The sequence below is a fragment of the Kryptolebias marmoratus genome, linkage group LG6, assembly GCF_001649575.2.
Source record: "Kryptolebias marmoratus isolate JLee-2015 linkage group LG6, ASM164957v2, whole genome shotgun sequence".
In the NCBI taxonomy this organism is placed as follows: domain Eukaryota; kingdom Metazoa; phylum Chordata; class Actinopteri; order Cyprinodontiformes; family Rivulidae; genus Kryptolebias; species Kryptolebias marmoratus.
In genome coordinates this window covers 23,728,619-23,750,983 of record NC_051435.1, presented here as the reverse complement: position 1 = coordinate 23,750,983, position 22,365 = coordinate 23,728,619, and the positions used below count along the sequence as shown (strand labels likewise).

The window sequence follows — 22,365 nt, the reverse complement described above, 5'->3', positions numbered from 1 at the left end:
GTAGAGGCTTGGCAAGCGGATGTCCAGCAGCACTCCGCTCTTTATATACAGCTTGTTGTTGAGGTTGTAGAGCTTTTCTGCGATGTCATATCCTAGCATGACAGAGAAGAGGCGGGCGACGAAGCTGTCTTTTGATATCAGCATGTAGAGGCGCCGGCGACGCCATGAGACGTACCGTGAGTCTTCATCTGCTGTTAGAGTCACCTGGACAAGATAATTCACACTTTTTACTGCAGTAATTTTTTAAATATTTGTTGGAATGTTTGACTGTTAGCAGTGTGGATTTGGTCTTTTTGAGTGGAATGAGTATTAATTGAAAGTCTGAGTCTTGAAGCATATTTTTATGAAAATACTAGAAACACATTAGATATCTGTGTAAAAAGAGCTCACCACTCACATAAGATAGGAAAGGCTCACAAAACATTTTAAAAAGGGTTTTATTGACTTTAACAATGGTCACAAGACAAACATATAAAGAACAAAGAAATTCAAGAACAACTTTACCTTTACCATGACTAATTTATCACTCCAAGGAGAAAGTGTGTATTAGACTGAGGTCACACTGACACCCAGGTTATAATCTAAACAACTAACAACCTCTTTCACATTGTCTAATGTCATCTATCAGGAGAACACTGAACAGCAAAGCTTTGCATGGCTTTGCTGCAGGGAGAAAGCCACTCATCTCAACAAAAATATCTATTTAAAAATATGTATTTATTTGTTTGTTTTTTAAAAGATCATATAGACAAGCCTGAAGGCTGGTGGGAATGACTAAGGAATAATTTAGACTTATAGAAAGATTAAAATGGGGACAGACGTGTTTAGAAACATAAAAACACAGCATTCTAGCATCTTCCTTTCATAAAGTACAGTGGAGGTTGTATCAAAGTTTGGGCCTGTTCTGCTGCATTTAAATCAGATTTGCTTGGAAGTAATTTTATGAATTATGAAATGTGAATTTAACCAGAAACGTCTAAGAAAATAAAATTAAAAGAAAGACATTTGTTTGTGAAGTGAACTTAAATTTTCATCTTAGAACAACCTAAGATATACGAATATTAACTCACATTCTATAAAGGTTTAGTCAAAGCCGTAATCTTAATCCAAGTAAATATTTTAGAAGGACCCAAAACAAGTGGTCATACCAGATCCTGAAAGGTTCACATACTTCTGTTATATGTAATGTAATTTTGAATCTTTTCAAATAAAGACAACTTTAAATTGTGGTGATCTTGGGGTTTTGGGACTGTGTTGTTGGTGTGTGTGAGTGCTTCCTGGTGGGCGTGGCCAGACGGGTGATTGACGTCTCGTCAACACTCTTTCCTCACCTGCAAGAGATCTGGCTGATTTCTAGGACAGGTGTACTTAAGGCGTCGGCAGGAACCAGACCAGCGCTGGAGCATTACCTACTAGTGGTAAAGTCGCTGAGCCTCTGTAAAAGACTAGTCATTTGTAATCCTGTGTTGGTTAACTCTGTTCCGTTTTTGCCTCAGGAAATACCTCTGTTCCCGTGGATCCAGTCTGGTTTCTGTTTTTTGAGACTCCTGTCAACGCAAAGTACCTACCTGTTCTCCCGTGCCTGTCTGTCTGCTCCACGTTGTCACCTGGAAGGATTTACTCACCACTGGAAGGATCACTACAACCATCCTGAAACCTGAACTCACCACCGCTTGCTTCTTCGAGTTGTTGGACTCTCGGCCCAGTCGTAAGAACCTTAACTTACCAACCATCACTTACCATTCTTAGATTTCTCGTGTTCCTCTCCTCCATACTTGCCGTGTCCCTCACTCTTTCAGATCCCGATTCCCGTTCCTGTAAATATTTTTCCCTCACTGTAAATAAATCACTTACCGTTATCACCTGGTCTCCTGTGTCTGTCTGCTGCCGGACTGCTCAATAGAAACTACTCAGAAACCTGACATAAATTACTTTAAGTAAAAAGTCTGATTAAAAACGCTGCAATATTTTCGATCAAAATAATGTGCAAAAAGTAGACAAATAATTTCACATATTTTGAATGACCCATTGAACACATCTATTTTTTAGGACATTAGATGAACAAATGATTTCAATAAAAATTCTGTAAATAAACAGCAAATTCAGAAAATTATTGTGCATTACTCTCTTTTTTCTCAGTCCATTAAGTTAAAACCCAGCACAGCATACAAGCTGTAAATATGGTTAACCTAAAGACCCAACAAGACACTATAAGCCTTGTTCCTACTTTAACTGCACTAATCTGACACATCAGTACATGTAAAACATAAGAACAAGTACTTTCCCTAAATAACTAAGCATTCACATACAGCTTCTTCATCCCTTTCACCTCATCAGGTTGATTTTACTATCACAGGCTTCCTGAATTCTGTTTTAAAACAATAGTTTAAATCTTTTGAAGTAGGGTTCTGTGGAAGTGTTATGAACATTTATCTATCTTGTTATTTTTAACAACCTCAGTTTGGAAAGATTGAGTTTAATTAGTCTGAGCAGCACCAAGACCAGAGGATTTCAGCCATTTTTAAACGATTGCTATCTCATGAATTTTATAGTCGTTCAGGCACTTTCAGATCCTCAGGCTGCACCGGTAGTGCTACAGCTAGCTGCTGGTATTTGGATATACTCACAGAATTCTATGAAAATAATCATGCAATATAAATAAATAAGGGTAACATGAACAGGTATGAGTTTTTGAGATTGGAGTTGTCCTAAGACAGCAATAATCCACTTTGGTCTCAGCCCTTCTTGGATGAGCTGTTAGCCAGCCAGTCACCTGTTCCTTCAGACTGAGGTATCTACAAAAAGTTAAATATTAACTGTTCATAAACTCTCCACAGAAATCCACTCCAGAAGATCTTAACTATCATTTTTAAACCACATGTGGAAGTTAAAGCAGTGTTTCCTTTAAAAACCCGCACGTTGAGTACAATACCTGGAACTTCCCCTCCTCATTTGGTCTGAGCGACTCCCACTCTGGAGAGTCGAGGAACTGGTGTCGGTGGATGTAATGCAAGAACTGACCCTCCAAGGACACCCTGATCCTGAGAGGGAGAGTGAGAAATAAAGGGTTTTACTTTGAACTTTAAATCAAAGTATCAGAAAAAAATCCTAAAATGACTTTGATGTAACCATATGACATTCAGGTATCCACAGAAAGACCAAAAGTATTCACTGCAAAAGGTAAAAACTATATGAAATAAATATTTTCAATCAAGCAAACACAGTTTTGTCTGATAGGATGTTTTTTCTAGGACATTTTATGTAAAAATATTTTACATATATATATATATGTATAATTGGTGATTCCAATCTTCTCATTCTATAGGCAAACAATTTACTCTTGTTTTATGTAAATACCTTCTACATTTATTTATCTAAGAGACTCAAATTCTAAAATTCTAGTCAGGTGACACTAAGACTAAACATTTTACCAGTCAAAGAAAATGCGACAAAGCCAACACATCTGATTACCTTCAAAACACCATCCTCACAGTGAAGTGAGGATGGTGGTAGCAACATCATGCTGTGGGATTATTTTAATTTATATGCACAGCCTATAAAATATTTCAATGTGTGTGTGTTTGTGGTTCTAGTAAAATAATTCATAAATCAGTGTACAAATTTTAATAAAACTCTCAGACAGTAATCATTGGATTAACATCTACAACCGCTAATTGTTGGAGTCCATCCAACTCAAGATGATCTCCACAGTTAATCAATCTTAGCCAACACAAGCATGGTTATAACACAGTCAATTTTGTAGATATTAAGCTAAAATATGGTGTGGTAGTAGCTGAGATTGATCCCCAAGTGCTCAATATTGTGCAACATATTTGCTTAAAACCTTGGCATAAACTGCTGTCATCAACCCTGCTTGTCTGTTAGAAAAATATCTCATGAATCATTGAATGGATTATACAATACACTTTACAGATACTGAACTAAAATTTGGTGAGGTAGTAGCTGAGAGTCATTCATGGTGCATACTTCGAATAAGATCTTGTGATATCACATGAGGTCACACCAAACTTTATTTTCAAGGTTTGATTCTGTCCCATCTCATCCTTAGATGATCTTAGTTTAAAACTCTGACATGAAATGCTGCAGGTGATATCCATTTCTTCAACGAATGCTAACCAATTAACTTTTGTTTTTCATGTTTATTTTGTCTGTTTTCCATTGCACCTCATTATAAAGGCTCATTGAGGCCTAATGGAATCAAATCCATGCTGTGACTTTATACCAATCAAGTTCCAAAAAAAAGTTCCAATCGTAGTTCAGTGCTCACTGATTTGAGATGAAGCATTCAAACAAATACATGATTTGAAGCCCACATAGTTTCTGTTTGCTTCATAATTAATTCTAATCAAACATGAGTTTTGATCAAAATATACGTATAAAAACAAGTCAGACCAAAACAGAAGTCAACCACTTCACAGTCAATCAATAAAACAAATACATAAAACTAAGCTATGTAACATCTTACCACTTTAGAAATGTAACTATACAGGCATTTGTTTGTTGAGAGCTGTCAGTACAGTGGTCAACATTTAATTTAAAGTGAAGGGATCAGTCAGTATCCACCCTCCTGCTGCAGATACAAAGATATCATTTAATCAGCTGCCAGATTGCACAGAGACTCGCACTTTATGAGTCACAGAGACAAAAATACTGTATTTACAGCATTTCTCTACTGTAAATTTTAGGACTTTGAGATCTGATGAACCTCACCTTTCAGAAAGTTGGAATAAAATATATATAATAAAATATTTTTTTTTGATGGTCTAGTGACCAGATGTTGCACAGTGATGTAATTAGTTGCAAAATAGCCTTTCGTTGCCCCTGTTCCAATGTTTTTTGAGATGACTGCAGCCATAAAATTTAAAATTATTTCATTTTTTAAACATTTGACATGATAATATGATATTTACATTTTACACAATGTCCCAGCTTTTTTGGAATTGGTGTTATAATTCACACACACACAAACATACACACTCCCCACCTGCCGGTCAGCAGAAAGGAGAGCTGATCGATGGGCGTCTTGCCCTCTACAGCATACACCTCTCCTGCCTTCAGCTCCACCACCTTGTCTTCAAAAGCCTTGGCAATCTCTTTGAACACCTGGACGGGCACGCCCAACGGTTGGTAGACCATCTGGTAGAGGGAGGAGAGCTCCTCACTGCGTATGCCCTCCTGGTGCAGCCTACAGAGGAGGTGGCAGATCTGAAGCAGGCAGGCCAGCAGCAGCAGGAGGTTCCAGGTGAACACGTCCAGGCCACACATGGTCAGCCAGCCCCACAGGGTGAGGCAGAGGAAGGCTGGACACAGGAAGCCGAAGATGAAGAGGCAGCCGTAGGCCCCGCTGCCTCCCATGTAGCCCAGGAAGAGGATGCTGTTGCCCAAGTGGTAGATGGCCCCCTCTGTGTTGTTGCTCCAGCCATCACAGATAGGGGGAGAGAACAGGTCGTCCCACAGGGTCGAGTTGTCTGCACTCATGTTTAAAACTTGAGAAATGACAAACTGCAAGGAGGCTTTCGATGCACAAATTAAATAAAGTAATAAGAGCCACTTAAATCTAGAGCTATCTCTATGCTTACAGCTGGTTTAAAAAATAGGTAAACAGCTGACATTGAATAAAAATGTCAGAAGTAAATGTTTGTTCCCTTGCCGTACAGTGGAAAATTCTTCAATGTGAAGAAGTTCTCACGGCTCTGTTCGTTACAAAAACACAGCTGGAATGGGTCTCTTCTCCACCTCTCATCATGTGTCCTGTCCTCTGTCCTCTGGCTCCTAGCCTTCTTGCTTTCCTGTTGTATTTCTTGTTTTCTGTCTGTTCTCTTCAGCCACCGGCCTGCACTGAGGAGTCAACAGCTGGAGAAGAAGGGACGGGGTAAGGGAGGGGGTGCCCTGCTGACAGAGCCCTAGAAGGATAACCATGTTTGGAATTGAAACCCAAGGAGGAGAGAGTGGTGGACAGAAAACAGGCCTGCTACTTAACATAACACAAAGACAGGGACAGGAAACGGGGCGGAAGAAACGGGCTGTATTAGAACAAACTCACGGAGAGGAAGTGTCACACAAACCTAAAGCTGAGTTTTCCCCAAACTTAATGAGTGCAATTCACTCCCACGAGCGTGGCTCCACTGGTGCATGTTTAGATGCGCAGAAATAAATAGGACGGCAGTGCAGGTCAGATTTCAGGTGTAAACACCCTCTAACACCAGCACAGCCTCGCATATCCAGCTTTCAGTCCGGACTCCACTCACAGTTCCACCACCGTCTCTTCGTTTTATTTCCTTGACAAATTAACCATAAACTATTTTGGAAATTCAAACTCCAACCCTAAATGTTTTAGATGTCTCCCTGCTTTACCTGATTTGAATTAATGGGTCATAAACAGGCTTCTGCAGAACTTGGTGCCATGCTGAGGAGGTCAATTGTCCATTTTATGCAGGCGTGCTGGAGCGAGGAAACAACTAAAACTTGCAGGACAGTAGCCCAGAGAACCTGACTTTGACACCCCTGTTAGCCTAAATGCAAAAGTGACATCAGTGTTATCATTTGCATGCACCACTAGGACATTTTTTTAGATCACAGTTGTTTTGAGATGATCTGTTAGGAACTGGCCTCACTCTAACAAGCTATTAGCTCATTTTTACTGAGAACTTCTGCCTGATATTCCACACTAATAATGCTGATTGACTGCTACTGCAGGTAAGATACTGACTGCTGTAACAACTCCTCCGAGCATCTGAACAATCCCTTTAGGCATTTGCTGTGGTCTGGTGTGTATTACAACTATGTGGCAATTGATTTATTTATTTTTTTCATACATAAAGGTAACCGAAAATGAAAAATTACATAATTAGAAACAATTGTAATAGCAATGTGAGATATGACTTGAATAATCCAACAGAAGGAAGGTGTAATTAGATAGTGACAACTATTATTGGAATACTTAGAACTTTAGTTTCTTACAAAATACAAGTCAATTTAAACCATTTAAATGATTCGTATTAAAACTTAGCGAAATAGATTTACATAAAAATAACTGCACCTTATAATAAAATTGAACATGGCTACAAATATATTCAGTAAAAATAAAGGCATTTCACATATTCACTCAATTGTTAAATTATCTTTACAAATGCAAAAATTGAAAAACTGAAGTGTTCTGGGTGTGTTCTTAATTATCCTTTTGTTTTTTTAATAAAAGGACTTTACTGTCAAGATGAAACTCACTCCAGGTAAACAGAAGTTTACAATTTCAGCTTTCAAATCTGCTCAGATCAAAAAACTACAAAAACTTAGTTTTCATAGAAGTGAAGTGGATTTAATTCTTGATTAAATAAAGTACAGAAAAAATGCACAACCGTTATGTGCTAAGAAAAAAAAAAAAAGATGTTTGACTTTTATTTTTTAGGTCTTTTAAAATGCTCTTGACAAAAACTGGTATCATCTATTTGATTGCATTCTCATAAGTGCTAATCATCTACAGGACTTGTAAAAATTTCTCATCATTTAGATTCAGTATTCTGTGTAAAAGTGTCCAATAATGTTTGAGCAAATATGTACCCTCTTTAGAGCTTTATTTGTCATTTAAATCAAAGTTTAGACTCCTGAACTTTAGTCAAACATGAGACGGCTGTGTTGGTATTAAAGTGATTCAATAAGTGAATCTGCAGGAACAAACCTTTCAACACAACTCATTTAAGTACATTTTCTAGTGGTGTGAGAGTAGATGTTCACAATCAGGCCCACTTCAGTGCCACACAGTAAAGAATGCAGATATGCCAAGTATTGACTTTGCAGGGTCAGGAGTTATTTTTAAGCATAAGTGCATACCAGGAGCAGCAACTGTGGCTAGCAGCCGCTTCAGTGCAACACAAAACCTTCAGATGAACACATCACAAATAACTCTGACTCTCATTGCATAGAATTGTTTTATTTTATTTTTCTAACAGACTTTAAGACATTCACACAGCAGATTTTACAGAGTTACAAAAACAACTTTTCACTCATAAAGTTGAAGTGCTTCATAATCACATTTCCCTTCCAGTGGAGGTATAAATAAGAGCATGAAAAAGAAAGGAGTATCAGGGTCATCTTCCACTCACAGCTGCATCCCACTGCAGGAGAGAGCACAACACAAACAGCTTTAAGGTCGCCTTTTTTAGTCGAACAAACTCCTCTGTCAAATAATTCTGGGAATTCACTTAAAGTTCATTATACTTCCAACCACTTTTGGTCCCTGATCCATAACGTTTGATCTGACGCTGCAGTCAGTGAATGAACTAAGAAAGTCTAGAGACAAAACTGAGCCCGCAGAAAGATGGTTTCATTTCTCAACGTGTTTTTTACCAACAGTATCTTGACTACATTAAGGTTTTTATTGTTTACAGAACAAGAAGGCAACTGTTTGCACACAAACTAACTCAGTAAAGCACAAGTGGCCCAAGCTTGTCAACCAGCTACTAACTACATGTTATTTCAAGTTTCCTGCTCACAGTTCTATAAACAGAAACAGGGCTTTTGGAGGGGATTTTACTGCCATAGCGTGATTGTTCTTTAAACAATGTAGCATTCACAAGAAGAAGGGAATTTAAAAATTAAAGTTAAAATTATTGGTAATATATTTAAGAATTAACATAACAAGAAATATTTAAAGGGAAACAAAACAAAAATATTATTTTACTGTGCAGGATGTGATGAACTCCTCGCCCCACACACCCCTGTTTTAGTCCCTTCAGTGAACGAATTAATGAAATCATTTCCACTTATTTAATTCAATGCAAACACTATGAGGGCAAACTACCTTATTATTCATGCATGACAGGTTTGCACATGTATGGAAAGGACTTTGCTGGCTGCATAAATTATGACTCAATTAGAATTTGGTTTTTAACAAGCTAACAGAACTAGACGAGCAGCTTTCAGGCTCCACGGTGTACCATAGAGTTAAAAAGATGAGGTGTCAGAATCCCTACAGTTTTCCACCGGACTAGTCCTGCTGTTTAAGTTCCTTTTAGTGAATTACCAGAGGCAGTGTGGGGGTCTCTCAAGTTGTATCTAGTAACACCCCACCTCCCCCCCTTCCGGCATCTGTTGCTGAAAGCTGTCATTTCGCCAATGGCAAAAAGGACAAGAATTACCAATAAAACTGTTTTCTCTGTTAAAGCTGACTGTTTGAAAATGGTTTTGACCACGAGAAACAGACGGATAAGGCTGATTTGTGAGGAATATCAGGCTTTCAACATTACAAAGCGTGTGACAGGAAAAAAGTAATATTTAGAGCAATAAGTATGTTGCTTTAGAACAATGTAAAACTACATTTAGTTTTTTTCACTGTGTTCTTCTATCTTTGTGTGCAATATATATATATATTTTTTATTTTATTTTATATTTTTTATTTTTTGAATCACAATATCTTTTAAAACAACCTGATAGCTTTCTGGTATTTTAGAGGACTGATTCAAAATTTTAAATATTCAACACATTCACTTAAGTTCTCGCAATCTCCATTTTTAATGCGCAGATACACAAAACTATAAATAAACATATAATAACATAAAATAATCAATATTATAGCGATATGTGATATTTAAGCAGCAGTAATAATAGTGGCTGCATGACTGTTTTCAAATAAAACTAGTTCAATCATGAGATACATTTTTAAATTTTATTTTTAATATGTGGTATTTTTGCTCAAGGTTATCAAACCATAAAAAAATCTCACACCAGCCTGTGCCCAAATACAACTTTTATATTAATTGATGGAAACCCTGTAGCATACTTATTGTAGCTGATTTGCTGAAAGTAGAAGCCAAAACGCTCCTAAAACAAAGTCAATTAAAAACGTTCAATTCTCACTCCATCCTATTTGAGTGTATTTTAGAAGAAAACATTTTTAAAGCACCACAAATATCTAGACGTTGTAAATTATGTAGAAGGAAATGGTTTAATACTTACGCACACACAGAAAAGAAATCAGTGGTTAAATCTTGAATCCAAGAGCCCTCATGCACTCTTTATGTGCCTCGATCAGGTCTCTGCAGTTCTCCTCTCCCTTTTCAATGATGCTGGTGGAAACAAACACAAGGTGAGAATTACTTCCAAGGTACAAAAATGGAAACTTATTTCATCTCTCTGGCAAGGTACGTACCAAGCATCCCTGACTTTTTTTGTCTCTGGACAGGCACAGCATGGTTTCAGAGGCTTCTGCTCAGCTGCGCCCGCCGTCACAGCAGGAGTTTCCACACTGGCAGCAGACAGGGAGGACATCTTTATGCTGAAATACAGACATGTGAGGAAAGGTTCGTTAACTGGAGGATGCGCAGTGTTGAGTGTGGGAACAAGCATAATCTAAAAAATACACTTTCAACATCGTTTTCCAATTTAAAAGACAAGTTTCTGATTGTCTGCACGTCGCCTAATATTCTCTGGAACAGGAAATAATAATCACCTTTCCCCTGCACCTTACATGTTGGAGCAGGTGTGAAGAACAACAACAAAAAGCCTGATCCTACATGTTTCCAGGTGCTCCTTTTCCAAGTACTCAGTGATCACTAATGTAAGTGATAACACTGGTGTTAAAATGACTCGTGATTATATCTCCAGATTACAAAGCTCACATCATGATTGCTGTCAAATAATTTATTAGCAAAATGTTAAATCTCCACAGGTTCAAATGTCACTAGAAGATTTGCTCAGCTCATACAAAAAAGCCCGGATTATAAAAAAGAAAAGATCTGATTGTTTTCCAGGATTTAGCTACCAAAAGATGCACCTACATTACATTTTATTTTGTTTGTTGATTCTAATTTATAAGTAACAATGCCCCACAAGTAATTAAAAAATAATCCTACATAATTGAGACCAAGCCCTTCGTTATAAACGGAATGTAGCTACTAACTAGTCTACTCATTTCAAATATTGTTAGTTCCCTTGTATTTCACTCAGACATAAAACATGAAGTGATGTAACTCCTGAAAAGGTGAACTCATCATGAACATGCAGCACAGAAACCGGATAACTATCGGGATCAATACTTCAAATTTCTAGTCCAATTGTCCTCATATAGTGACGAAACGTGAATTTATTTACAGCTTCGCTGTCTTGTGGTTCAATAGCGTTTTAATAACTTTTAAGCGACCTTACGAAACTATTATATAAAGTTGGCTAACATTAGCTAACACAGTGTTGACAAAAACATTCGCACTGACGCTCATTACGTAGCAAATAAACACTGCTTTTAAATGTATACAACATACTGAACCCCCTGTTGAATATTAACGACGTAAACTCACGTTGTGTAATACTCACTCACTTGTACGGAACTGTCACGCTAACGGACACTTCACCTTCAAAAATGAAACGAACATGCGGGACAACATGGTCACGTGTTCACTTCGTTCGTTCTCACGTGACTTTACGTTTCAGTCGAGGCCTCTGGGAAATGTAGTAAGTTAACACAAAAGGCGAGAACGCGGAGAGCAGCAAAGGGACAAAAATGTACATAACTGAGCCCACAGCGAATGCCTAATATAAATGAATGGTAAGATAAATGTTTTTAAAACAGAATATTGTTTTCCAAAATAATATTTTTTGATGGATACATTTTTTTTTCCTAGGAACTACTATTTTATGTTAAAAAAAAAAATTTTAATAAAATTTTATTTAGACTTTATTTAGTTATAACTAAATTAACTACAAAAAAGCTAAGACATAACAGATTTATTTTTAAAAACCTTTTTTTCAGATTGTTGTAATTTATTTATTCATTCATTGCTAAATAATTGTTGAAAGGAACAGAAAGACAAACAATTTACTTATTTTGCTAACTGTGACACCAAGCATAAAAGCTTTTTTATGATGAGCAAATTTAGATTATCTCTATATTAAAAAAATAAGGCATTTAATTTATGGAATACCTTTGTACTTTTTTTATTTTAAAACACTAACATTAGGCTATCAAGGCAGGAAGAAAAACAAAATAACTACAACTAAACAATGTTTCATACATCCCCTCTGGCCTTGCCTTCAAAGCATTTGCCCCATCCTGTGTCCGAATTACCTAAACTGGCTGCAGCTGTGAGGGTGTGCATGAACAGTAGCAGAGTCACTGCTGAAGTTCACTATGATAGTTTTATTGCTGGGCGATAACTGCTTGTGTGTGTGTGTGTTTGTTTTGTTTTTTTCTGTTATCAAAATACGTCATGAACAAATGGACAGATTACAATGAAACTCTCAGAAAGTAATCACTGTATGAACATCTATGACTGACTGACATTTTGAGTCAACCCTATTAAAGAAGGCAACCACAGCTAATCAACCAAAGAAACCACAAAAAGGGCTATAACTCAGTTAATTTAGCTAAGAATTAAGTCCAACTTATACTCCAAAGGCTAACTGTGCGATATATTTTATTAAAACTTTGGCATTAACTATCGGAGTCACATCTGTATGTCTGTTTGCAAAATATCTCATGAACCAGTGGATGGTTTAATGGAACTTTCAGAAAGTAATCATTGGATGACCTTATGGAGTCAACCCAATTCAAGATGCTAATCGACCTTAGCAAACACACAAATAGGTATAACTCAGTTTTACAGATACTGAGCTACAAAATGATGTGGTCGAAACTGACAATCGTCATCATCTACAACTACATACACATCTATAACTCTGTTCCTTCTCATCATAAGATGACCTTAGGGTGTATTCACACCAGGAAAGTCCTTTGGTCCGCTTGTTTGGTCCGGACCAAAAGTGGACTTTATTTTTTTCGTTTGGTGCGGTTTGCATTCACATTGTGCTTTTTTGTAAGTGGACTATAATTTATAAACAAAGCCATGTGGGTGATGGTCATTGCTCCCATTGGACAGAAAGACGGGGGCAGCGGTTGGAGCACAGAGCACAGACCCGGAAATAAAGATGGAAGTCCTGCACGCAGTATTTGTTATGTGCACATTCGTTCTGTTGGTACAATTACAGTACCATTTTGAAATTCAAGAGCAGCTCATTCAACGTCGTTTTAATGACGTTTTACTTCTAATTTTGGAATTGCGCCGGCAAATGCGTGCCGCAACTCCATCCATCCATCCATCCATTTTCTTTAACCGCTTCTCCATTCCGGGTCGCGGGGAGCTGGTGCCTATCCCCAGCAGTCACTGTGCGAGAGGCGGGGGACACCCTGGACAGGTGTGCCGCAACTCGAAGAAGCAAATAATGTTATTTGTCCCATGATGCTTAGCAACGATGGCCCGTGAAGTCCAAAAAGGCGCATGCTTTACGTAGTTAGTTCGGTTCGAGTCCGGTCTGTATTCACACCAGAAGCGAACCGCACCAGAGTTTGTTTGGAAGCGGACCGAGACCACCTCAAAAAGCGGGTCTCGGTCCGGTTGTTTGATGACTGTATTCACACCTGCACAAAAAGTCCAGACCAACGCTGGAAACGAACTCTGCTTCGATTAAAGCGGACCAAATGTGTCAGGTCTGAATACGACCTTAGTTTAAAACTCTGGCATGAAAAGTGGTCAGCAATGTGCATTCCAAGACCTTTGATTATGTTTTGTCTGTTATAAAAGACATATTGCTGCAGGTAGATGCAATCTAAAGTACACAACAGTGATCTGGGATTTTTGGAATATAAAAAATGTCTATTGCAGAAGGACAGAAAATTGTAGTCGTTTGTGTGAGTTTCCACTTGTCTCCGTGGTGTACAGTGCATCAGTACAGCAAAGCAATGCGTAAGCAGAGGAACTGAGTCACTTACTCCACTTTTAGGACCAGCTGTGTGCTAGATAAACCAGCAAGTAAGCATATTGTTCATTGCTGTGTGATAGATACACACCTCCGGCTAAAACATGCACTGCCGCAATCTTTGGTTTTACAGGTAGTGGCTCCTAAATGTAAGTTTTATTTAAACAATGTTTTTGTTCTGATCTTCCCTTTTGAAAGCTGTCCCCAGTAAAGAGTCAGGGTGTCCTGACCATCTGCCACCTTCTTTTACCGTCTGCAGAAAGCTTGCAGCGTCTTCTGGAAAAAAGCTTTTCATTCGTCAGTATTTGGCATGCAGCAAACAAACATTTGCTTGCAAAATGCATAGTAATCTGCAAAATACAATCATGCCAGAACCCTGCAGAGCGGATGTTCCCACATTTTTCTGCTTCTGCAAACAAACCACCACCAGCAAAACTTTGCAATCCTGACTATCCCTGCTTAAAGTGCACAAACAATAAGTAAATTAAAGTAAGAGCATAATCTCAACAAAAACAGACCTAAATAGAATCTTATATTTGTCTATTTATGAGTAATTTTTTAACTTGACCTTGGCAAAGTGGTTGTCCGGAAGTTTATCTTTTTTTTTTTTTTTTTTTTTTGGGGGTATTATCCTTGTGTTCAATTGCTTATCTCCATCAGTACTTTTCCTCAGGACGTTTATGCTCTTTAGTCCATGCCCACCTACACTTGTTCCCTATTATCATTAAGCCAGCTGTCTCTACTCATCTTATCAGTTCCCAGTCCATTTATACTGTGGTCTTTCCCTCACTCAGCCATTTGCTATTGCAGTTCCATACCCTGTCTAGTTCGCCTCTGTGTGTTTGTGTTCTTGGTCACTTTGTTAGTTTTGCTTGTGTTTTGTAGTTTATTAATAAACCATATTCTCTCGAGTCCTTGTGAAAGCCTGCGTCGTTGGGTCCAAGCTTTCCTTTAGATCGTGACAGTGATGACTTATCTGAAAACAAAAATTACTTGTGTACAACTGTCTGAACTGATGATCTTGAAGTTTTTGTGCAGCTCTGTTCAGAACAGGTGATGCAATGCATTGTGAGAGGGTAATATAGAATCCCAAATATCAGCTTTTGTCCAATCTGTTTTCATTTAACTAAGGAGTGGAAGATACTTCCTGATGAATTGGAAAATAATGTGAATAACCCTAATTCCATTATTTTTCCCCAGGAGGCCAAAAATTGGCTTTTTAGTGGCCAATGCTGTCACCATTAATTGACATGGCTAAAATTAAACATAGTTTCAAGTTCACATTACTGTATGAAATTTAATATTTAAGTTTTTTAATTCACATTTTCAAATGTTTGCATTTAGTTTCATTAGCATTGATTGTATTTAAATTGTCCCTAGCTGAGAGTGTAAATGGTGGTTTGTCTCTATGTGTCCCTATGATAGATGTGCAACCTGTCCTCCCCTCTCATACAGTGACTACTGGAGATAGGCACCAGCTTCCCGTGACCCAGAAAGGAGAAGCAGGTTAAGAAAAAGATTATTGTATTCACACTGGGGGTTGTTTTAGAACTTGAAATTATCCTGATAGTACTGATTTTGTTTTATTTTTGTATCTTTTTACCTGCTTATAAGAACTGCCAATGAAAGTTAACCATTGCCTAAATCAGGCATAATGCAACTGCTTCTTTTGAATTTTATTGTTATTTTGCATGGTCCCAAATAAATAAGCTTAAAACCTAAACTAAAGACTTAACCAACTTGTGTAAAACTACAATTGACCCTTTTAGAGCTTCTCTAAGTTACTTGGACTCCTATTGTATTTCAATAAGTACAGTGAAATGCATCATGTATCTCCAGCATGGATGTATATATATGTATATACCTATCTGTGTACTTGACCCAGTTTGGTTTAGAAACAAATTATCATCAATTTAGACTTGTGCACCCAATTTTTGTTTTAAAAAAATCATTAAAGTTTTTAGTTGTATAATCAATCAAACTTTCTTTATAAAGCACCTTTCAAACACAAAAAGTGCTTTACACCAGATGAAACAAAACAAAAAGAAAGCAACAAACAAACAAAAACAAACAAAAAATCAAATATAAACACAAACAAAATCATTTAAAACAGCAATAAAACTGTAAAAGGATTTAACAGCTGTGACTCTAACATGTGAAAATTGAAAGAACTGAGAAAACAGTTTCATTGATGAGGGAACACCAGAGGTAGGTATTAAGAATATAAAAACTGTAAAAACGTGTATTCTAAAATCAGGATTAGTAAAAATGTAATGTTGTGCATATAAATACTGCTCCCTGAAGGCGAGGAACAAGGTACAACACATGAAGTATGGGTTATCGTGCCCTTACATGTCCTGGCTGAAGACACTCTAATCACGCCTTTAGGCAAATGACATTATGACAACAAGCAATTGACCCTGCCTACACCATATACCCATTCGTCATGACCGTCATTTCTCAGTTTGATAGTCACCCTTTTTTGAGCCCCAGCTAAGCAGTGGGGCAGCCATGTGTCGTACCTCATCCCTTCCCTTCAGTGAACAGCAGTTATATGCATGACAGCACATTCACTGAAGGAGAGGAACGAGGTACAACATATGAAATTTGAGATATATATAAACGCCGGGCAAATAAGCCATCAAACCTGGGTTAATACGGCACACTAGAGCAGCACCTTAGACCCAGCAGAAAGAACAGAGTGAGCCACAGAAAGAGCTGTCACATCCAAACTATAAAACTGAACAAATGTGTGCGATGAAGACCAGCTGGCCACAGCACAGATAACACTCATGGGCACCCCTCTAAATAGAGCCTAGGATGTTGCTACACTCCTGGTGGAGTGCACTCTCACACCATGAGGGATTGGGAGACCCCTGCTGTTGTAAACTAAAGAAATAGCCTCCACAATCCAGTGGGAGAGTCTCTGTCTGGACAGAGCCTTGCCCTTGGCTGTGTGGCAACACACACAAAAAGCTGTGTGCGGTCAACATAAGTGCACACAGAGGTGGATAAAAATTTGAGAGCTCCATAGTCATGGAGCTGTAGTCTGAAAGAACAACCTTAGAATGATATGCTGCAGTTGGTCACAGAGTAACCTTGAAACTATCAAGTGAAAACTGGAAGCAGGAGAGATTCAAAGGCAGAGCATAGAGGCCCCCAAGCCACTCTGCAGTTGTCAGAGCAAGAAGCAGAGCAAACCAATATAAAAGAAACGTCATATCTACCAACTCCAGGGGTTCAAATGAAGGGTTGCAAGGAGCCTCAAGCATCACAGTAAGATCCCAGGAAGGGGTACTGGGTTTATTTACAGATCTCAGTCTATGGACCCATTTGAAAAATGCAGCACCAGGGGTTGTCACATCATCAAAACCAATATGACAAGCAGAAATAACAGCCAGGTTAACTTTAATCATGAAAAAAGAGAGACTTATAGCTCCTGCAAAAACATCAAAACATCCATCACTGAGCACTGAAATGGGACAATGTGCTTGTCCTCACACCAAAAGCTTGCCATCTGCTCAAAAGCTTGCCATTTGTAGGTATCTAGGGGATGATGTCCTAGTTGTCTGGATTATTGCCACCTCAGCAGGGGGGGAGGCCTTTAGCTAACAAGCTGGACCTTTTAGGAGGTATGAGTTTGTTGGCAATCGAGGTGCCGCCACCAAAATCAGAAACACACCCTCTCTACTAGAGGCAGTATCATTTCCACTGGGGTAAATGCATACAGAAGTACACTGGGCCATGGGTGGGCTAGAGCACCCACTCCTAGCGGAGTGTTCTGATCTGTTATGTAAAAGAACAGAGGATAGTGAGTTTTGGCCCCAATGGAGAAGAGATTCACTGCTGCTTTGCCAAACAGACACCTTTAACTGAGCCACCACTGAGGGGTGAAGCCTCCATTCTCTCACCAGAGATTCTCCTCTGAAGAGCAAATCTGCATTCAAATTCATCATCCGGGGACACAATTGGCCCTGATAGACAGAAAAATGCTGCACCACTGCAAGAGAGTGTGAGACAGCTTTAACAGGGGAAGTGAACAAGTCCCTCCCTGCCAGTTTATGTGTGAAATCACAGTGCTGTCTGTTCTGATCAGAACATGATGGTCCGTCAGAACCAGGAGTCTGGACAATATACTTTATCTCACTGACCTTCCTATCCACCACATATGGTCCCTAAAACTTGGTTTCCAAAGAAGAACCAAGGATAGGTAGCAAAACCTGATCACCTGGATGAAACTCACGAGCCACTGCTTTTCGGTCATAATGCTTTTTCATTTTGACCTGTTTTGAGGTCAAGGCATCCCGAGCAAGAGAACAAGCTTTTGAAAATGTTTTCTCATTTTTGCAACGTACTCTGGGATACTTTTAATCGTCCTAGAAGGAGAAACAAGCTTGTCTTTCAGGACATTTAAAGGCCCCCTAACCTCATGGCCAAACACAAGCTGAGCAGGGCTAAAACCTAACGACTCTTGCACTGCTTCAAGTACAGCAAATACCATAAATGGGAGACCTTCATCCCAGTCCCTCCCCGTATCCATACAGTATTTTCGTAGCATTGACTTTAAGGTCTGGTGAAATCTTTCAAGTGCACCCTGACTTTCAGGATGATAGGAGCTTGATGTAACATGCTCTACGTCCAACTCCTTCAACACTTGTGCAAAGGCCCTAGATTTAAAATTGGTGCCGTGGTCAGTTTGGACAACCTTGGGAAGACCATACACTGAAAAGAACTTCACCAGTGCTTTTGTTATAACCGGAGCAGTGATCCTCCACAGGGGCACCACCTCAGGAAACCTAGTGGAAGCACACATTATGGTTAAGATGAACTGGTTTCCACCCTTAGACCTTGGTAAGGGACCTACGCAGTCAACTATTACCCTTCCAAATGGTTCATCCATTACTGGAATTGGGGATATAAGAGATAAAGGAATGACCTGATTAGGCTTGCCCGCAACTTGGCAAACATGACAGGTAAGACAAAAATGTGAAACGTCTGACTTGAGTCCAGGCCAAAAATAGTGTTTAAGGATTTTGTTATAGGTTTCATTTATTCCTAAATGCCTTGATAGAGGATGATCATGTGCTAAAGCTAACACCTGCATACGGTACACTGTTGGCACAACTACCTGATACACATCATTCCAGTCTTCAAAGTTGCCACCAGCCCAGTGATGCAACAGGAGACCCTTATCCACCACATACACCACTTTCTCCCCTTGTGCTTCTGCCTGGGTAAGAATAGAAGAACAGCATTTTACTAGGGTCAAATCCTGTTTCTGTGCAGCAACAGAAACTGGTAAATCTGCCATGTCTACATCTGGAAGAAAAAAAACATTTTCTGAGTTGTTACGATTCCTCCCAGAACTGACAGATTCAGGAGATGTTTCTGTAGCAAGAAAAGAATCAGACAAATCAGGGCCGTATTTCAGTGATTGGGCCCTTGTTACCACACAAGCAGGAAAAAGGTCAAGAGACCTTGGTTGTTCAAACTCCAGACTTGTGTCAGGAGTATCCAAAATCTCAGGCACAGGCAACACCTTTCCACCAGCCAAGTCATTCCCCAAAATGAGGAAGAACAGCAACTCTGCAAAAACCACTCACAAGATTTTAGTTAATATGAATATTATGCAAAGGTGCAGACACAAAAGACATTCCAATACCTTGAACGACAACACTTGATTGAGATGGCAGATAAAGGCTCGGATGATAGATTGGGAACCACCGGTGTCTCTCAGTATTGTGACTGTTTGGTTATCCTTTGGATCACTTGTCAAAGATACAAAACCCTGTATAACAAAAGGTTTGAAACAGGGATCTAGTTCATTCCCAGTCATCTGATTACTGGGATTTGACACATTCTTAAGCAAACCCATCCCCTTTGTTTGTGTTGACGAAGCTTTATTCTTCAATGAAAGGCAGTTAGCAATGACATGACCTTTTCTATGGGAGTAAAAGCACTCCCTTACTTCACGTGAAGAAAATGGCTGCTCAGCTCTAGCCTCTGGCTGACCAGGTTCATGTTTCTGTGGACGGGTGGTTAAAACCTGATCTGAATGAGGTGTAGAAATAAACTCATTTTTATGTGTCAACGTAAACTCATCAGCCAACATTGCTGCTTTTGACAATGAAGCAACCTTTTGCTCATTCAAGAAAACTACCAATTTCTCAGGCAATGTATTCTTGAAATCTTCAAGTAAGATTAACTGGCAGAGGGATTCAAAGTTTCCCTTGACTTCATTAGCAACACACCATTTATCAAATAAAATTCCTTTCTCGTAGGTACTTGTTTAACACTCTCAAGTCCAAGATCAGACAAAGTCCACCCCTATTTTTCGGAATAATAAAATAGCATCTGTACCAACCTTTGTTTGTCTCTGAAGTGATTCCCGATTTGTTGAGTCTCTCCGAGGACTCGGAGGAGGGCCCTTGCTTCAGCCTGAATGACAGGGAACTTGGCCATGACTTGTGGCTTTGCTGGATGGGAGTTCAAGCTTGAGGGCAGCACATCTCTCTTCAGTGGAGGTGGTGGTACAGCTGGTTTGTGAATGCTTATGTTAGACTTGGGTCTCATGTTATGTCTGGGAATAGTACAGCACAGTATTTCAGTCTGCTTCTTTCACAGCTCAAATTTTGCTTTTATGGCATCAAGAGATTGTCCAAACAGCCTGTCAGATGCCATCTGTTCTTTCAGATAGATGCCCCTGCACCTGTCCAGGTCATCAAAGAGTGTCAGCCACAGGTGCCTCTGCACCACCGCTGCCGATGCCATCCCTCTGCCCAGGGAGGGTGCTTCACAGCAGGACACACAAATTATGTAATCTGCAGTGATTCTGGCCTCAATTAAGAGATGTGTCAGAGGGCTCCCCAAAAGCACCTGGGCTTTGAGCTCTGCCAAGCCCATAGCCTGGTATGTCTGGAGCATGGTGATGGAGCTCAGAGCACGAGCAGTGATTGCTTGAGCTTTGTATATTTTTTCTGATGAGCAGCAGAATCTACAGTGCTTAGATAGATGGGTTGTGGGGCTGCTCCCACCATGATTGTGAAATCTTGCCTAATATGCTGCTTTGGGCAGAATATTCTGGCTTTTTCAGCACCTTCAAGATTCAAGAGATTCAAGATTGTCTATTGTCATAAGCACGTAGCACAGGGCAACAATGCAATAAAATGCTTTGGATGAGAAGGACCGTACAACTCGCAGGAAGTACTAATAGCATGCAATATAGAGTAAGAAAGAGCAAGAAGAGTAAGAAATATTTAGTTCCAGTTCCAGATACTGTCCATAGCCTGGGTAGACAGTAGTAGGAGTTTGTTCCATGAGGATGTCAGCTCTGAAACAAGGTCTGGAAACATGGGCAGCCATTTTTTTAGTGCTGCCAGCTCCACAGAAAGATAAAACCTTATGAATAGCAAAAGTCTCTGAGCAGGAAGGGGAGCGGGTCACGACACTTCCTCTTGCTGTGTGACAGCAGCCTCCCTCAGCACTTTATCCAAGAACTTAATCTGCCTCTCCAGGGTCAAACATCGAAGCTAGCAACAAAATGCAAACACTTCTGGCTCCGCCAATGCCCTCCTAGCGTGAATAATCCCCAGACAGACGGGACATGCCTCCTTCTCATGCAGCGAGAAGCCCCACCCCTGAAGACAGGGGCGAACAGAAGACTTCTGCTTTGCTTGTGTCAGCTTTGTGCTCATCCTGAACCACAAAAGTCAAACTGAGTACAGGAATACTCCAAACTAGTGCTTCACGGGTAGACATGCTTACCAGAGGCAGCAGTGACTAACTCCAATTAGAGCAGTTAAGCTAATTCAGAGCAGTCTGGTGAGACACAGAGCTAACTAGCAGTAGCTAGCTAGCTTAATATGAAGAGGTGTTCTTAGCGTGGCGAAGAGAGCAAGAACTGAGGAATGATGGTGATGACAGATGGAAATGTAGTTCATGTGGGGCCTGTCACTTGTCATCATCACATAATTTGCCTTAAGGTGTGATTAAAGGTCTCTCCAGCCAGGACACATGGGGCCTTGATGTCCTATAGTTCATGTGTTGTACTGAGTGTATCAACTCAAAGGGAATCAAGACTTAAAAAAAAAAGAAAAAGCAACTGTAAGTTAAAATAAAATAAAAGTTACTATTTTATTTAAAAATAGGTATAACAGCAATTGTGACTAGAAATATATTCATATATAACATATAATTCAGTTTAGAATCAAACTAAAAGCATAGTAAAACTAACAGATAAAATAAATATTAGACTTGCTAAAATATGTGAATAAATAATTTAACTAAGAGACAAACAGAGCAGATAAGTTTGCTTTCACCCTGGATGAAGAATGGTTCAAATCAGTCATTAAAAGCCCTGAAGTAAATGTCATTTATGCCCTTAATGAATTATGTAAACTCCTGACTGCAACTGTTATTGTACCCCTGGTAAAAGTATCACAAAGAGTAAAAACCTATGTAGAAGAATGCCAATAATTTATCATGCCAAGTGTCCAGACCTTTAAATTAATTCCACTTTGCTGTCACATTATATAATATAATTCTTTCATTTATCAAACTTGCCAGCTTGCAATGAATCATCTCATTCTTAGAGGGAAATAC

The 22,365-nt window shown here is 39.2% G+C and overlaps 2 protein-coding genes and 1 long non-coding RNA gene across 5 annotated transcripts in view; 1 reads left to right on the top strand and 2 right to left on the bottom strand.

The window, feature by feature from the left end:
* popdc2 (popeye domain containing 2) overlaps positions 1-5,858 on the bottom strand; it is a 20,192-nt gene extending 14,334 nt beyond the window's left edge. Inside the window, exons 1-2 of the mRNA XM_017430115.3 lie at positions 5,006-5,858; positions 2,933-3,041 (exon numbers count right to left, since the gene is read on the bottom strand). Of these exons, the coding sequence (XP_017285604.1) occupies positions 2,933-3,041; positions 5,006-5,499 (603 nt within the window). The 5' untranslated portion in view covers positions 5,500-5,858. The remainder of the gene's footprint in view (positions 1-2,932; positions 3,042-5,005) is intronic.
* Positions 42-1,859, top strand: LOC119617128. The gene is made up of 2 exons (XR_005233310.1): positions 42-1,418; positions 1,497-1,859. It is a non-coding gene; the product is annotated as an uncharacterized LOC119617128 (long non-coding RNA).
* A 2,074-nt stretch (positions 5,859-7,932) lies between the features above and the next one.
* LOC108244187 (cytochrome c oxidase copper chaperone) lies at positions 7,933-11,436 on the bottom strand. 3 transcript variants are annotated; one of them, XM_017430144.3, is made up of 4 exons: positions 11,330-11,436; positions 10,166-10,291; positions 9,973-10,082; positions 7,933-8,132 (listed from the first exon to the last, which is right to left on the bottom strand). In XM_017430144.3, exons 2-3 carry the CDS (start codon positions 10,282-10,284, stop codon positions 9,998-10,000), a joined length of 204 nt encoding a protein of 67 aa, XP_017285633.1. In that variant the 5' UTR covers positions 10,285-10,291; positions 11,330-11,436; the 3' UTR covers positions 7,933-8,132; positions 9,973-9,997. The 3 variants fall into 3 exon arrangements, with proteins under 3 accessions (XP_017285633.1, XP_017285631.1, XP_017285630.1); XM_017430142.3 differs by having other exon boundaries at positions 11,326-11,430; XM_017430141.3 differs by having other exon boundaries at positions 11,310-11,421.
* Positions 11,437-22,365: the final 10,929 nt, after the last annotated feature.

Excerpts from the sequence above, each read along its gene's own strand:
- LOC108244187 (XM_017430144.3), bottom strand. The coding sequence starts at position 10,284 with ATGTCCTCCCTGTCTGCTGCCAGTGTGGAAACTCCTGCTGTGACGGCG. Across the intron at positions 10,083-10,165 it reads AAAAAAGTCAGGGATGCTTG|CATCATTGAAAAGGGAGAGG; the intron begins GTACGTACCTTG and ends TGTTTCCACCAG.